The 17,242-nt window shown below is 37.1% G+C and overlaps 1 protein-coding gene across 5 annotated transcripts in view; it reads left to right on the forward strand.

Annotated features, from left to right (window-relative positions):
- The window catches only part of USP22 (ubiquitin specific peptidase 22), a 111,655-nt gene that overhangs the window by 46,297 nt on the left and 48,116 nt on the right, over positions 1-17,242 (forward strand). For 3 of the 5 annotated variants that reach the window (XR_012676134.1, XR_012676132.1, XM_075165389.1), the window contains exons 3-5: positions 9,042-9,155; positions 9,695-9,739; positions 14,638-14,739. Coding sequence is in view for 2 of the 5 variants with exons in the window: in XM_075165389.1 (XP_075021490.1) it covers positions 9,042-9,155; positions 9,695-9,739; positions 14,638-14,739 (261 nt within the window). In the remaining 3 variants the exon portion in view is untranslated. The remainder of the gene's footprint in view (positions 1-9,041; positions 9,156-9,694; positions 9,740-14,637; positions 14,740-17,242) is intronic. The other 2 variants (XR_012676133.1, XM_075165390.1) reach the window with 1 other exon arrangement.

The following is a 17,242-nucleotide window of genomic DNA, read 5'->3' on the forward strand; positions in this document are numbered from 1 at the left end:
TGAGGAACTGAGAAATGGTGAGTAAAAAGTCCTTGCCAATCTCTTCTGGGATTCTTGATCTTTTTGATATTGTCAGATGTTTCCTTTTCCCAACCTGTAGGATCCTGAACTATTTTTAGCTTTTCTTATTGAAACTGTTGTATGATTCTCAATGTCCTCATCATACTTTTTTTTTTTAGTTCTAATGTGTCCATCTGTGGTGACAACTCTTTGGATTAATACAATTTACTGTACTAATGACTTGTATTCTTAGTTAATACTTCCCATGACTTTTATTTTGTGTTTCTTAGTATGCTGTTCAACACTGAGCTGATGTTACTTGGTTATCCTCGGTGACTCCAAAACTTCTCTCCTGAGTGGTAATTGTTACTCGTCTGCTACCTTATTGGTAGTGATTAGAGTTTCACTTTTGGTGGTATTGCCTATTTGCGAAGTATCTTGAAATCCTTCTGGAGCTTTTTGCAAGCTTCAGATTTTGATTATTCTAAATGAATGCGTGCCATCAGCATACTTGGTCATCTTCCTGTATAATCTTTCCAAATCAGGTTCCAGCACCTGGGGAATCTGCTGGGGGTTTCTGTCCTTGTAAAAACTGATGGTCCCTTCCTTATCTCTTCTGCCGTTGCTCAGTGAAGGAAAATATATAGTAACTTAGTCCCAGAGTAGCAGAAACAGGAAGAGACTGAACAGTAGCTCTAAAAGAGAAAAGACATTGGTGCTGTAGAAGAAAGTTCATTTCGAAACCGTAGCAGTGATTCTTTTATTAGTTTCCTGGTTGGGACTGAAAAATCCTAGGCAGACACCAAATGAAGTTTTAGTATTCTTTCTGAGTGAATATTTTCTGTTTCCATTACTTAATGAGTAAAACTTTTTTGGGGGGATATCATATGAGAAAACAAAATTGATGATTTTGAGAGTGAAGTATTTATGTAACCTTGCTTGAGAGTGTTCCCCCACATGCTTTTATTTTTATATCTATCTATCTATATTTTTATATATACACACACACTTCACTTAGCTGCAAGAAAAATCACTGGTATGAGACTTAGGAAAGTTTGTTGCAGATAACCATTCTGAGTTAGATTAATTCACTTATGGTATCAAAGCTCTGTGTAGATCTATTTAAACTGCTTGGTAAGGAGCCAACTCATGCATTTCCATGCTATGCTTCTGTCTGTTAGAGATGCACTCTTAACACATGAATAGTATCTCTGAAACAGCACATCATGCAGTTTTTGGATGAAGTCTTGGTCTCCTCTGAGGCCCTGTTTTGGAGCCAAAGAATAGAGGTAGGTGAAATACCAGGACTGAAGTTCAGTGGTTGAAAGACTAAACGAGGAACAGTTGGAAGACTGAAGTACCATCCAATTTCTAAGGAGACTAGTAAACAGTTGATTTCAGAATTAGTTCTGTTAGAGTACATTCACTATTTACTGGATCACAAACTGTTTGTTGAGGAACTTTTTTCTAAGTATATGCTGATGTAAGGTTCAGTCCAATGAATACATTTGTAGTGAGAGGAACTGGGTGAGTGAGTGTAATAATAATAATGCTCATGGATTAAGGTAAGGATTTTTTGGTAGCATTCGAAAAGCTTCTACTTCCCCTAGAAAACAAATAACTAAATTTTTTTTCATCTGATTCAGAGGAAACATGACAAAAAGCTGGTTTCTATACTTGACGTAAGTCAAAGGAAAAAATCTGGTTACTGCTTAAATACATACCTGAGTGTTGAAATTTAATATGTAGAAACAGAACACTTATGTAAAGGAATGACAGTAGAAGTTATTTAACTTTCATTTGAGCTGGAAGGTATTGACTGTAGTGTTAATTCTGCATGGTGGCAGTGGAGTTGAGTTCTTTTGTAAACAGCTAAGACTTTCATTACAGCCTGTGTGGAAGGGGTAGCTAAAGCACTTCCCATGCAGTGTATTGCAGTGCTAGAGTAGCAGTTTGGTTTTTCCTTTTGCATCTAGGCTCAGAAAGGGGTAGAAAAGGTCATCTGGGTCTTTTACCAGCCTCTTGATTTGACTTCTGTTCTAATGTTTTGCTTAGTGTGGGTGTTGAAAAATGTCTATTAAGGAGCTGAAGGCAAATGGAAAACAGGATACAGTGTTTTTTAGTTCTGTCAGAGATGGATTGTGCCAGACTAATATGTCTTTTTGATAATATAACTCACTTTCTTAGAAAAAGGAAATACAGTGGACCTAATTGGTCTAGATCAAGTGAAGAATTTGACATTTTGCCCCCTTGGCAATTATTACTTGAGGTAGAAGTGACAAGGATTAATATAAGAGTTGTGGTGTATATGGGGCATGATAAAGGGAGACTGATGATGAATAAACTGAAAGCAGAGTGTGTTGGACGCATGGACTTTATTAGCAGAACCAGTCCTGATTTACTGCTGCCTTCTAGTACTTGACGCGAAGGAATTGTATCTGTGTATGAAATTCATGATGGTCACAAAGTTCAGCAGTATTGCTTATACTGAGGAGGGTTAGGTAATCCTGTGATAAGAATTAAATAGCCTCATTGAATACAGTAATAAAAGTGAGATGAAATTTGATAATAGAAAGTACAAACTTTTTGTTCTTCAACATAAAAATATCCTTGCGATGTAAACCAGAGGGTCATTGATTGGAAGTGGAGGAGAAGGAGAAAAGCGTTTTGGATATACAGGTCAGCCACAGGGTATGGTTTTGAACCTCCAATGTTTCTCATAGCCATTAAAAATATCTGCTGTTCTAGGATGCATGGTGCAAAGTATTGCAAGCAAATTCTCATTTGCTTATGTGACACACATTGCAGCATGGCACTCCTATAGGTTAGCTCAAATTTTATGAGCCAGACTGAACTCATAAGAAGACAGCAGGCATTTGTTCATTGTAATTGTCTTCTGCGAGGAGCTGCTTTGGTAAGTGCAGGTAGTTGTGAGCTCCTCCAAGCCATGGCACAAAAGCTCCTCTTAGCACCTGAAATGACTCCTGAAGAGTTCTCTGCACACCTTAGCCCTCAGAAAGCCAACCTCCTGAATATTTACCTGCATATTGCCAGTTCTGCATGCATCTTTTTGCCTCAGGCCCAACTACTAACTTCTATGCAGTTCTGGATCTTACTACTGCTTTTATTGAAAATAGTGCTTTGAGGTAAGTCTCCATTGTTGATCAAATGAGAATATGCAGATGAGTATAAGCAGTTTGCATTATGTCGTATGAAGCAACACGAAACTTGGTGGCTGTGATTTTGGGATTCTGCCCCCAAATTTCTGAAGAAAACAGCAAGATTAAGTAGGAAGTGTTAAACAATTTCTTTCCTTTAAACCTGAATAATATTTTGTGGGATCAAGAAAAGGTGCTTTAGCCAGGAGGGTTTAATCCTTTTCACTTTTCAAAGATTTGCTACAAACAAGGGAACTGTTGAAGTTTGTAGGGTCAGAGAAGGGCAGGGATAAGACTGACAAAAGGCAAAACACCTTTTATAATAGGAAGTGCGGGGCAGCTTAAGTATAGGCATGCTACAGACTCCTTTGTAGCATACTGGGTGCATGCACACATGCATAAGTAGTGTGTGTGTATGATACATGTATTTCTGAATGAGGTCAAGGAGCTGAAGTTAATATTCTGCTCATAATAAATTAACATAAAATGTTTTGACAGATTGGATCCTCTAAATTAACAGTTAAAAACATTTTTGGTATCTAGATTCCACAGGGATACTAGGACATTTTTCCTTCATCTGAATATCTCATCTTTTCTGGCATGAATTCGCATGCTGATGTAGGATGATACTCTAAACCGTCACAGAGGCAAGTGTACAGCATAGAGGTTGTACATTTGGCTCCTAGTTTTATTTGAATAGTTTGCAGCATGGTATTGGGTACTTGCCATGTTTGGATTGCAGGCAGATCAGTCCCTTTAAAGATTAAAATTCTAGATCTGTATGGGGCCAATAGGCATCTTGGAGACTTCAGAGCACAGCCCACAAAAACACTTCTTACCTGTTGGCTGCTGGTTTAAAAGAAGAAAAAGAAGTACTTAAAGAATAGAATGGTTTTATCTCAAGTATTAGGAGAGTAAAATACCATTTCTGTTAAATATGGAATGTGGGAGGGAAGGATAATGCTTAACTGTGGCTATCATTTTTAATGTGTATTAAAAGATTGGGTTTCTGACACTGCATTTTTGGCAACAAAAGGAAGTTTGGGGTTCCACCCCCTGCCCTGCAAGTAAGTACCTGCGATTCTCAGTGATTTTGGTGGAAGCTGGCTTGGATCACCGTTTAGTAGGACTAAACCTTTTGTTTTTATTTATATATGTAAATAAATAAAAACTAAGTATACCTGTCTTGTGACTTGGAAAGTTGATAAGGCTGTGATTGCCTTGATAGAAACTGAAAGGATAAGGGAAAAGTGTGAATAGCCTTTAATGTGTCTGCTTACCAGTTTCTGGCAAAAACTCAAATATGTAAGTTGATCGATGCCTCTGAGTCTGCTGGTGTGTTTTGCTGCTTCCCCCCCCCTTATTGAGATTAGTAAGATTTTCTTACTTATATCAGTAAACCTTAAATCAGTTCAGGAATCCTGATCTGTGATGCAGTTTCCAGATGCCAGGAAAACAGGAAAAATGCAATCAGATACTTGTTTTGTGCTAATATGTCAGGTAGAAGAACAAGTGGAGAATTGGCTGAAGTTTAGAAAATCACTTCCTGTGGACTTGAGACTATTATCTGAAACTGGTTTAATGATTAACACTTAATGGGAGAAATTAGGGAGTGTGAATTAGCCTAGGATGTTGACATAGAATACTGTCTAAAAGAATTATCAATTTAGTCTCCTTTGTTACAGAAGTTGAACAAAATATAGGTGAATAGCATAGAATGCGAGTGTGTGTTGATTTCAGGTTGATAAAAGGCCAAGACTGAGTCACAGAAATTTGCAGTGGAATTCATTTTAATACAGGTAAAAGTGACCTGAATTCTGTCTTGCTGTATGTTTTGTTGTGCTTGAATGCAACCAGTGTTCCAAGGAAGATGATACCAAAACATGGTTCACAAATATGTCGTATCTGATGGAAGGCTGTCGTATAATGTGGTGAAGTATCCCATTTTCAATGGAGCAAAGTTAGTTCTGTTCACCTGGGTTTTTCAAAAACTGAATATACAGGGTTTCTTAACTGGATGAGACATGCACGCGCACACGCACACTCTGGACATAGTATGCTTCCCTGATTTTTTACATATTGTTGTTATGTTCCCATCATCTCTGGTCTCTTAACACTTTCACAAGGACGTCAGTGGATATATTTGGCAAAGTAAAGCACCCGGGCTTAAACAAAACACTTGGCTCCCAGATGGAGGGTTTGAAGACTTCTTGCTGCCTAAATTTAAACTTTCACCCCTGAGCTGTTGTCTTTCAAAACTTACTGTCACTTGCACCAGCAGATAAAGTTGCTGTCATTCCGCATGATCTTCTGTGATGCCTCATTGTTTCTCCAGGCTGATGCTTTATTTTTAAATGAAAAATGAGATATCGTTTGACTTTCTCTCTCTTGTGTTGCAGCTGTTCAGAATTTTGTATGTGAAGGGGTACGAGGAGATCTGACTTTAAAATAATGGTAGCCTGTTGTCAGCATAGAAGGTATAAAAGCAAGAAAAATATTACATTCCAAGAGGCCTTTTCATTCTTAAATTACTTTGCCTGTGATCCACAAATAGGTATTCTGAATTCCTGAAACAGGAAACTAGATTGATCAAATTTAATAAAATGACACAATGATTCGTTTAAATTTCTACTGGTTCTTCCCTATCAAAGAAAAAAAGTGTATTTCTACTGAATGTATATTTTATTTTTCCAGTGTAATCAATTCTGTACATGTATTAAGATAAAACTGAATTAAAATAGAGTGATTTCACTCCCCCGCCCCCTCCCAAGAGGAGTAATAGTAGTGTTAGGGAAAGCAGATACTGGAAGGTAGGAGCAGCAGCCATTCTGGAGGAGTCTTGTAAAAGGGATGTTTATCGTGAGCGATTGGGGCACCATGGCAGAGCTGGCAGTGGATTAATCTGAAACATCTAGGCATCATTTCTTGGTTAGTAGTTCCCAAACTTTTTAGGAATTTGAGGCCCATTTCTGTTAGTTTTGTGATCCCAAATACTAATGCAAATGAAGAAATTTGTTACACAAATATTCTCATACTTTTTTTACTGAATTTTCTGGTCAGATGTTTCAGTTTGGGGTAGAGCTTCACAGCAATTTAGTTTAAAAAAAAAAAAAAAGTTTTAGCCTGTTGCTATTAATGAGGTGGAATTTTGTTTTCCCCCTCTCCCCAGTCATTTGACAGAGAAAGTTTTGTATGGACTTTGTCCTTTAGGCGTGTTGTAACTTTAGTTATTGCTAACGAATTGCTAGCTTTGGAAGAATTTCCGTCAGTAAGACAGTCCTTTCGCTGGTTCCTCCCTTGGGGACCCTCTGTCCAGCACCTGCCCGGCCCCGCAGGCTGCCTCTGTGGGCACGGTAGCCCACCAGTGTGACTTAGTAGTGGGTATTTTGCCCTTTGCCCTAAAGAAAACATTCTTTTTCACCTCCAGACGACCAGAATAAGAAGGTTAAAGTACATTTCAAGGGAAAAATTCAAATTATACTAATTTGAAACAATTAACTTACAAAGTTTACTAGTGGACTCTTTTCCTAGGATCCTGAAACTGAGCAGCCGTGTTTTGGCTTTCATGCGAAACTCCTGCCCTTCCTTTGTGCTGTAATCAGGCCTGTATGGCCGCCTTGTCACTGGTGCTTGAGGTAATTTGTCTAAAACCTATTGCAGTCTTTTTAATGACATTGGAAGTGTTGGCATATATACAACTGTATTGTTCACATAAGTATGCTGGAGAGAGGACATTTTCTCAAGAGTCCTTAATCAGGCGCTGGACAATTACGGCTTTTACTCCGCCAGTGTTTCTGTTAAACTTTCTGATTCTTTACACCAGAAATTCGTTCTGCTCTGCACAAGAGGTTTGTGTAAGGTAGTCTCTTGTTGGTTTTGATCTTGACATCTATACTTCATCCCTCGTACATGGAAATCCAGAAAGCTGAGAAAAGTAAGGAATCCTCTGAGTACAACGTATGCCTACCTATTCTGATGGTAGATTGAAAGTATTAGGGCTCACAGAGGGTCCTATTTATTTAATAATCTACCAGCCCTGTTCTAATATTTGGGGGGGGGGGGAGGGGCTGTTTGCGCGATCTTTTACAAAATACATGGAGAACAATATTTGATTTTGTGTTTTGAGACCAATACTTTGGTTTTTTAACAATTCTTTGTTGAAAACTGTGCAAAACTGGTAGTGCAATAGATAATGGAGTAAATATTATACAATTCTAATACTCTGTAGCTTAATTGCAATCCCCGCCCCGCCCCCCCCCCCCCCCGCCATGGCATAATGTTTTGTTCCTGATCTCCATTGCAGCTAAGATCTTATCCCCTCTTGATATTTTGCTAAAGGAATTTATTAAGTCCTCCGGGCACCAGGATGAAAATTCTGGTGTTCAGACATTACACAAGGTAATGCAAGCAGTCCTTATCCTCTTCTGCAAGCTGATTGTGGTCCAAATAGACAAAATAAAAGAATAAAATTATGAAGCACGTAAACAAGTTTGCATAATGTCTACTGGCCGTCATCTTGCTTAAAGTAATTGTTTGCTTTATTACATAATAGGAGAAGTAACAAACAATTTGACATAACCATTGAAAAAGTGATTTTGAAAGAGGAGGAGGAGGAAAAAAGGGTATACAGTACTAAAGGAGAGGGGTAGCAGGTTGTGAAGAGGGGTGGAGGCTGTGAAGGATGGATGAGATGTGGTTAGAAAGAAACCTTACCAAGCTTACCAGCCTTACCAGGGCCGCTGGCCCACTAACGGGGAAGAGCACAAAGACTTCACCTTTGCTTGCCTGATGAGACCGACAGCAGAATTCCTGCTGCGTGGCGTGCAGTTTGGCTTATTTATGACTTCAGAGTAATTCAGCGCTGTTTCTTGCAGGCCACCTAATGTGGTAATGGTTTCCTTTGTTTAAAACAAGTTTCACTGCAGTGAGATGTTTTATAATAATGCTATTTATCTGGAAATAAAAGGAATTTGGGAATAAAATAAATGGAGGATACACTCTTGAGGGAGAATGCTGATGTGTTTCTCAGCTGTCTGCTAGATGCAGATTGTATTTTAGCAGCTGGCTAAGTATTTGTTAGTGCCCGCTGAATTTTTTTTTTTTTTTTACTTTCCTTTGATTGTGGCTTTTTTCCATATCTATGAACTGAAAATCAGCAATTTGCTATGATTAGTTTGCACTTCCTTCTTCCTCGGTATATGTTGAAGCAAAATGTCATTTCCCAGTTAGCTGATTTATTTCATTTCTTGGCTTTCTTTTGTTTAGGATTGTGTAAGAAAAATATTTTTAACATTCATCAGCGTTCCTATGTCCATTCTAAAAGGGTGTGTGAAACGAGAAATTGTGAGACGTACCCAACCTGTGGAATAAACTACTCTGGAAAACCATTCCCTCAACAAGTTCCTTTGAGCTTTCACTGCTGTCTTCTGTTTGAGTCTTCATTTGGATAGGTGCTTTCTAATTATTTTAATGGCTTTGCATAGAAATTACTGAAGTCTTAGAAAAAGACAGTTCAAACTTACAGATCAAATCTTACAGTACTAGTTCTGCATGTATTTTAGTCACTGTAATTATGCCTTCTGGTTACTCATGTCTTTGAAAGGTATATTATGAATTACAAACAACTTGAAGGCAGCTAATGCTTTGTTGTCTTGCACAGTTTTCTTGCTGTGCCAGAAGCAATTGAATAACTCATACTGTAACTGGAAAAACTTCCCTGTTTTTTTCTCTTTTTTTTCCCTCCAGATTCTAAGGTACAGATTTAACTTTTTGTGGACTGCTGAGAAGAAAGAGTGCCTGACTTGGAAGCCTGCTTTAAAATGTCTTCCAGTTTATGAACTCACATCTTTTTTCCTCCTCCCCAACTTCCCTTCTGTTTTGCAGCCATAGACCTTTTGTATGGGGGTATATACTGCTTTATGTGTCAAGATTACATATACGACAAAGACATGGAACAAATTGCCAAAGAAGAACAACGAAAAGCTTGGAAATTACAAGGTTTGGTTTTCCTGCCTGAATTTCTTGTTTCTGTTTTTAATCATACCTGTCCCTCCCATTTGTCAATGGCAAAAAAACAGTAAGGGGAGGCAAGAGCTCTTTAGCGATAGTAGCGCAGGCCTTGGGAGAGAGAGATGTCTAGCTATTACTTTCCAGGAGTTAGACTGTTAGTTTAACATGTGCGTCACACCAATTGTAGCAAAAATATTCTATTTTTAATTGTAAAAAAAAATATAAAAATAATCTAACATTAATCCTGCAAAGCTTGCATAATATCAGAGTCATATCTGTATTAGGTAGAAAATGTAACAGTCTGCTCCTTTAGGCTAATCTAGGTGATATAGGCAATAAATCTGTTCCCCTCACATGAAATGCCACCCTTGTGTGTGATTTTTTTTTTTAATAGAACGTGCCAGCTTACTTACACACCTGTGCTTTCATGGTACACGCACAGTATCTATGTAGAAATATTTACACACAAATATATGTACACACATTTGTTTTATTCAGTTTGCTTTCCCTAATTTTTTCTTTTTTAGCCTTCACCCCAACAGTGGTTTCTCACTACCAGTGTACAATGACAGGTAAGAGGCGTGGGCTGGCGACGCACTTCACTAACAAGCGTCCCTTTGCTGATTATCCTGCCATTTTAGACATGAATCACAGTTAAGAATGCCAGTTTTATCGTGCAAATTGTTTTCCTCTTGTTTGGATATGTTCCAATGATTGAATAATTACAGCAGACTTAATTTCATATGCCCTTTCCTTGATAGAACTACTCCAAAATAAACCTTTTCTCCTTTTTTTGGAAAGGAAGTAGCATTTACCTTTAACTGAGTAGTTTTTAAGCATCAGTTATAAAAGCTTGTCATCTTCCATTTCCAGTGGCCTCTAGGGGGTCTGTTTTCTTAAAGTGGGAAAGTCTATCTTTGAAGACAGATGACTTCTGTCTAGTAATGTCTCATACTGAATCCATGGCATCCTGTTTCAATGTGACAGCCTTAGTCAGGGCTGATATGACTTCAAACCATTCTTAACCTCATTTCCAACTTTAAAAATAGCAGCTAACATCGTATTAACTAGAGCTTTTCTGATGGCGTATCAAAAGTATAGCTGCTTTTACGTAGTTCCTGCTACAGAACCCATTCTACTTCCTGCTTATTCCCCATTTTGAGGGAGTTGAGTCAGAGGAAAGGAGGATAGCGAGATTGCCAGTGAGTCCTAGAACGAGAAAATAGAGCTTAAAATGCTTTAGCACAAAGCACTGCTTTTCAAAGCAAGACAAAATGGAAACATGTTTTTAAACCTTTCATTTAGGCTATGCACCTCTTCTGAAAACTCCTTCAAAACCTTCTAAACAGTGTTGTTTTGGGCACCAAATTAATCAACTGCAACAACATAACACTTCTTCATGATGCTGTTGAAGAGGAAGGCCCCCCAGTTCCTTACTTTTGAATATGTAAATTCAAAGAACAATTTCTTAATTATATTGTCCTTAGCAAATGATAATTTTGCGCCTGCTGGACTGAGATGCAGCCAGTTTGTCCTCCAGTGGACGTCAGGCTGCTATAGCTTATATTCTAGGGTAATTACAGCTACAAGATTGTTCATCCTGGACCACAAAGGTGTGCGGTGAAGGGAAGAATCACTGAGAGGAATTGCCAGGCAGAAAATCTTCTCTGTACTGGTTAACTGACTAATGAATGGCATATTAAACACATATATGAATGCATATTTATATGAATATGCACGTTGCATCTTCTGTCCCTGGAGAACAAATCTGTAATGACCAATGAAGATATAAAATGAAGGAATTGACAACAATACACTTTAAATTACTGAAGTACACAGTATAGACACTTTTTCTTTAAAGTCATGGCATAGGATCTTTTGTTTTATGACTTTTCATGGTGAAGCCATGTGTGTTTCCCTGCAAATTTATCTAAGGAATGCGAAAGGGAGATACATGGGAGAAATAATGGAGAATTATGTCTTCTTTTTTCCTTCTCTCTCCACTGCTTCAGTCCATCCCCTCCTTCCCATAGTGACTCATGTTATCTGAAAGATTATAAAGGGGGGGGAACCCTTCTTCCTCCAAACTGAATGTCAAGATTAGTACAAACCCCAAACTCAGTGTCTTGGTTTTATATTTCTACCACAGAGTTAGTTTACCCTCAGATAGTGCTGCCAACTTAAAGAACTTAAGAAGTGAATCCAGTCTGCAAAAACTGAGATTGGCTTAAAAATTGAAGTGTCAATGTTGTATATTTTCAAACTTCTATCCACAGTGCTTGAAGGGTATTAGTATATACTTTAATAGATGCTCACATAACAACATGATGCCTGGAGAAAAAACTTTAAGAAAACCCCCAAATATCATGAGATTCATTTCATACTCTTGTAATATTAACACTTAGTGTGATGAGTTTCCATGTCCAGCTGTAGTTCAGAGTTATATGATATAACTCTGAACAAGTTGCAACTCTATCATTTTTTTTTTCTCTGGTTTTCAATATTCTTTAATAATGAGGGAGTTGAGAATACACGGAGCCCTTCATTCTAGTTAATGTTTGGATTTTTGGGAGGGGAAAAAGGGGGATTTGCTGAAGCACAGCAAAGTAAACAATCTATATTAATGATTACTTGCAAAATTGTGACTTATAAACTAGAGCCTTCATTGCCTTTTCCTTCACTCAATCCATATGTCCCTGATAAAGTCTCTGAATGACAATTTATGTATTTGACCTAATAAAATTAATTCTTGGATGGAGATTTCACATGCTGACTTGATTCTCTGGCTATTTTATAGCATCATTTTTAAAATGATGAATTTTCACTCTTATAACGCTACTTCTCTTTTATTGTAAATGGTAACCTGTGCATGTTTTGCAAATCTTTATTTAAGGTAGTTTATATTGGAGTTTTTGGCATGTTTATGGGTGTTATTAAACCTTTTATTAAACCTTTTTCCTTCTTTGTTTTTTTTGTTGTTGTTTTTTGTTTGGGGTTTTGGGGGGATTTTTTTTTTTTTAATTTTAAACGCTGAACCATTCTTAATACACCAAATCATTCCTAATAAATGGTTCTGTCTTCTTTCCAAATTTTCAAGAGTAATAAAACCTCAGTATTCTTATTAAATTATATAGCTGGAACAGAACATTAATTTCTGTCTCTGACTTAACTTGTGCTCTTTCCAATGAAAGGCTTCTGTAAGAGTTTTCTGTCTGTTTTGCTCAGTATTTCTTGTGGCATTAACTGTACATGGTTTTCTGTTTGGTTTCATTTCTTTTTAATTGAACAATATTTGTTTCACCCAGAATCCTGCAAAGTCATCCAGTCTGTCATGTTTAACTTTACTTGAAGAGTTGCTCTTGTGAAATGCTTTGGTCCACATCCTCTATAAGCATTTAAGCTATATAATTATATATGGATATATATAAATATATATGAATAGTCCCACTGACATGTGGAACTATTGCATGCCTAAAGTTGAGCGCACATGTGTTTCCAGGTGTGAATTTTGTTATATTTGATTTAAACCAGGATTTAAACATATCCAAGTTGTTTGTGTGTTTATTATGAGATTTTATCCCGTTGTCAGACTATACTAACTATGTTTGGCCATGTTTAAACTACAGTGAACCCAAATGCAAGAGTTCAAGTTTACAGCTGGCCAGTGCAATAGCTGATACTAACACAGTGTTGAAAATTATTTTGGGCTTTTTTACAAACCGATTTATATAAATTGCTAAGGGAGTATTACAAATATGAAAAGGGTTGCTGGAGTCATCTAATATAAAACTTGTTGCAAGCCAATGTTCTGTCATTATGTGAACTGTCCATATGTGCGTCTCTTAAAGTTGCTTCATGCGTTTGCCTATGCATACTGTATAGTGTATTCAAAGCATTGCAGCTGTTTTATCTCATCAATCTGTTACACAGTAATTAGTTTCCTTTTCTGTTTTCCTGGGTGTGTAGCTTGATGCTGAACCTTGGATAAAGGAAAGGGACTATATGATTCTGGTATTCTTTCTTATGCTTCTTGCATACACTGTTGTTGAATCAAATAAAGTGAGAGATGGGTGCATCTATGTAAATAAGAATTTTCTAGTCCTCAAGAATCTGAAAATGAGACCTTTTATTACTAAAACCCGGAGGGTCAGTCGTAACTATGAATTGAACGTTTTTGGGTGGGTAGCTTCTGACAAGCATAGCTATTTCTGAAAATGAAGATCAAAGAGCTATTCAAATTTAATGTATATTATGCAGAATGTGTAAGCCTCTAGCTGTATTTTCTACTCTCCTTCTTTTCATATGTATGATTTATGATTTATTTTCTGTAGCACAGCACTGTTTCTCCTCCATGCATTCTGTGAAAAATAACTCTTAATTGACTTTAATCCTCAGTTTTAGAATAGATTGCTTGTCATCTTATTATTCTTCATTTTTAATGCCAAGATGCTTTTGTGACTCACTATAATTGACCTTGCATGGTAATTTCTCTGTGCTACATAGAATGCTGCAGCAGTACTTAACTGGTCAGCACATGAGTCTTCACTGTTGTGTTTTTCTTGTATCAGATTTACACTGAACACAACTCTGTGCTTACTTCAGATCTATTCTCTGTACTACTTACCTGACTCATTTCTACTGTGCTTTCCTTTGAACAAAAGAAATGTATTGGAAATACAGTGTTGATGTTTAAAGAGAATAATGACAGATTTTAGCTGCAGCTCATGAGGAAGGGTAGTTAAGTATTTGGAGAGTTTTGTTGGTTGGTGGGGGGAGGGTTGTGTTTAAACCTACCACTAATTGCATTTTTAGGTAATGTTAGATATGTCAGTAGAGTGAATCTCAAGTATTAGAACTTGCTATATCCAGTTCTACGTCAATGGTTATAAGGAGAGGTCATACTCTATAATGGTATATCCTAAGACATGTAGTAGCTGTTTAGTATATCAAATTACTAAATTCTGCTGTTCTTCTGTAAGGATTAAGCCTGTATCTGTCCATTAAGTTGGGTCAGTTTTGATTTACTTAACAACTTGTCAAAGTTTGGTGATGAGATTTCTTGGTTATCCTGTATCTTCTCCTAAAATCATATGGTAGTTCTGTCATTTGACCTCCTCTGAGCACAAAGAAATGCATTTTTGAGTAATGGTGGATTTATTCTTGTGCTGGAATTTCTTTTTAACTGAAAGGAGGATTGTAATCCAATCATAGAAAATTTATTTGGGCTAGGTATTCTTTATAAGTAAAGAAGTGCTTTTCTTTTCTTCTTTTAGTTCTTATTTGTTGGAAAATTAGTTGGTATCTTTCTGAACAATATTGGGGGGGGAGGGGTAAAAAGAAATCGAGTCTCTTGTAGTTGTACATAGATTGAATCTAACTTAATGGACAGCATGTTGAAAATTTTTACTTGAACGGAGTTTTTAATCCTTTTACTAAGTAACTTCCGGAAACTTTCTTTTCGTCTGCTTAGGCATTGGAGAGAAGTATTCAACATGGGAGCCAACCAAACGAGAGTTAGAATTGCTACGACACAACCCCAAGCGGAGAAAAATAACCACAAACTGCACCATAGGTAAGTTCTAGAAATCCTTTCCGAAGCTGATTCTCAGCCACTTGTATGTTCAAAATTCTGTGTTGTTTTTCCATAAATATTTTTACCCTGAGGTAGTTGTAGTGAATTTCCTTAACCGTTAGGATAACAAAGTAAGTTTATTTTACACTACCTTTTTCTCACTGTAGAAGGATATCTGCTCTGTCACTTCAGGTACTGGTGATGATTCATCTGTGCAACAGCTACAAAACAGAACTTTTTTTTGACAATATGCATTTAAAGACTTTAGCAGAAATCAGTGATGTTATTGCAACTCAGTCTTCATCAGAGATCCCGTGCAGGTGTATGAAGGAAAATTCTGTAGTTGAGATGTATCCTTAACTATAGCAGTCTATTGGTAAATCTGTTTTTAGCGGACAGAGTAAGCACAGTGATGTCTTTCTGCTTCACGTTCTAAACTCTAAATGGGGCCTCTTCAATTTCATATTGACTCTGACAAGATGCAGTTTGTTCTTCAGAGTGTGTCAAATAGCAGTTTTGAAATGCATATCAAATGTTTAATGTTTAGGGTTCAGTAGTCTAGAGCAAAGAACTCTCTGAAATGCGGGCATGTCTGCTTAACGGCTGGAGAGTATTTGGGTAAGGGTGATGAGAATGAACAGCGTTTTCCAGTTTTTTTCTGCTGTCTTTATGTTGGGGGAGTAGAGGGTTAAAACCAGCTTCCTGACAAGCTCTAATAAAGATTATTGGGCATTTTCCTATACTGTTAAATGCATAGTAACATTTTAATGGTGAAGATACAAGGTTGGAGATGTAGCTATAGATGTTGGAAGTTGGAGATGGTTTAAAAAGTTTTTTTCCTAGTTTTTAAGCTACTTACTGGTTTATGAGAATGCGTCACGCTTTCAGCACATTTGCTTTTGTCAAAATACACTGCTAAAACTTTCTAATGTCATGTTTCTAATACAGTAAGTCATATTTAATCCAAAATATGTGTATATTTATTTGGAAAAATGGACTGGGAAGCTCAGAATAAATTGTAGTAAGTTGAAAATGCATATAGAATGGTAATTCTAAAGAAGGGACCTATGCATTTGCAATAGTGGAACAGGAAAAAAGACAGTTGGAAAAACATCTGGACTTTCAAGCAGCCTAGGAAAAAATAACTAGGCAAAGATTGCTTGCATCATGTTCACACTGGGATTTTGTGTTTTATGAAACTCCAGTATATTTTGTAAAGACTGTTACAAATTACTTAAGATAATAGAACTGCACAGGGCAAAAAAAAAAAAGTTTGATAGAATTCTGAAGGTGAATGTGACCTTTCTGGAGAATTGAAGCACATTTCTGTGTTTCTCTTTCCAATCTGAAGGAACGCTGTGCCTACCCTTAAAGGATTTTAAAATTTTCAGTCTGTTTTAAAAGGACATGTCTGGTTGCATGAAATCTCATACAATGCTGCATGGGTGGGGGAGCGCTCATGAAACACAGGGGATAAGGGAAATGACTGATCTCTCTACTTCTGCAGGCATGCTTTTAATAATTTCTCCTACTGAGCCCTGGAGCTGTCTATGTGCTGAGATTTAGAAAGAGAAAAAAATCAAAGCACCCAAGAGACATAATGCAGTTTTGGGCTACAGTTAAAAGCAAAAGACTAGCTTGCTTTCACAAAAATACATTGGGGGTTTAGCTGAAGGAAGAAAAGACCTGCCATTGTCCTTGAGCCTTTTCTCTCCATCTAACCTGCTGCTAAATATATATCTGCTTCAGAGTCTTTTTCCCTTCACTTTCCTCACATTGACTTGTCTGTTTGCAGTTTCAGATCAGTGAAGAGCCTATATGCAGACTGAAATGCTGCAATTATCTGGACATTCCCATTTCTCTCTTTTTTCTAATGCTCAATTCTTTTGATATCAAGTTTTTATCAATCCCATAGCAGATATTAGTGAATCCAGTTTATCTCCTGAGGTAGGTGAATGGCTCAGAGAATAGGCATAATGTCCAGTTTTATTGGTTCTGAAAATGAAGATTATGTTGATAACCATCTATAAGCATTGCACATCTGTTGATCAATTCTGTTTACAAAAGAGTCTGTTAAAGCATAACCAGCTGCCTTTTGTGTATAAAATGCTCTCTGCAAAGCTATTTTAAGAGGAATGCCAGGGGGTTTTGCTGCTTTCTGTCTTACCTCCAGAGATGCACTGATTTCAGTTGGGAGACGGCATGTTTAACTCTGTGATGACCTTATGAAATGGTTATTGTGCCAATGCCCGTTTCAGCATTTGTGTAAGACAAGTGTATTAGTATTATAACTAAAGTAAGTGGGACAATACTCTGAAATCCGGACAGGCGTGGCCGTGAAAGGATATACTTAACTTGTATGTGAAGGGCTTGCATATGATTTTTAGCCCTAATAATAAAATACATTAAAATTGATGTTATTTATATCTAGAACACACATAAGTGGTAAAATGTTTTGTTGTAGTTTCCTGTTACACTTACATTATTTACATGACACTCATTT

Source organism: Calonectris borealis, chromosome 16 (assembly GCF_964195595.1).
Source record: "Calonectris borealis chromosome 16, bCalBor7.hap1.2, whole genome shotgun sequence".
NCBI lineage: Eukaryota > Metazoa > Chordata > Aves > Procellariiformes > Procellariidae > Calonectris > Calonectris borealis.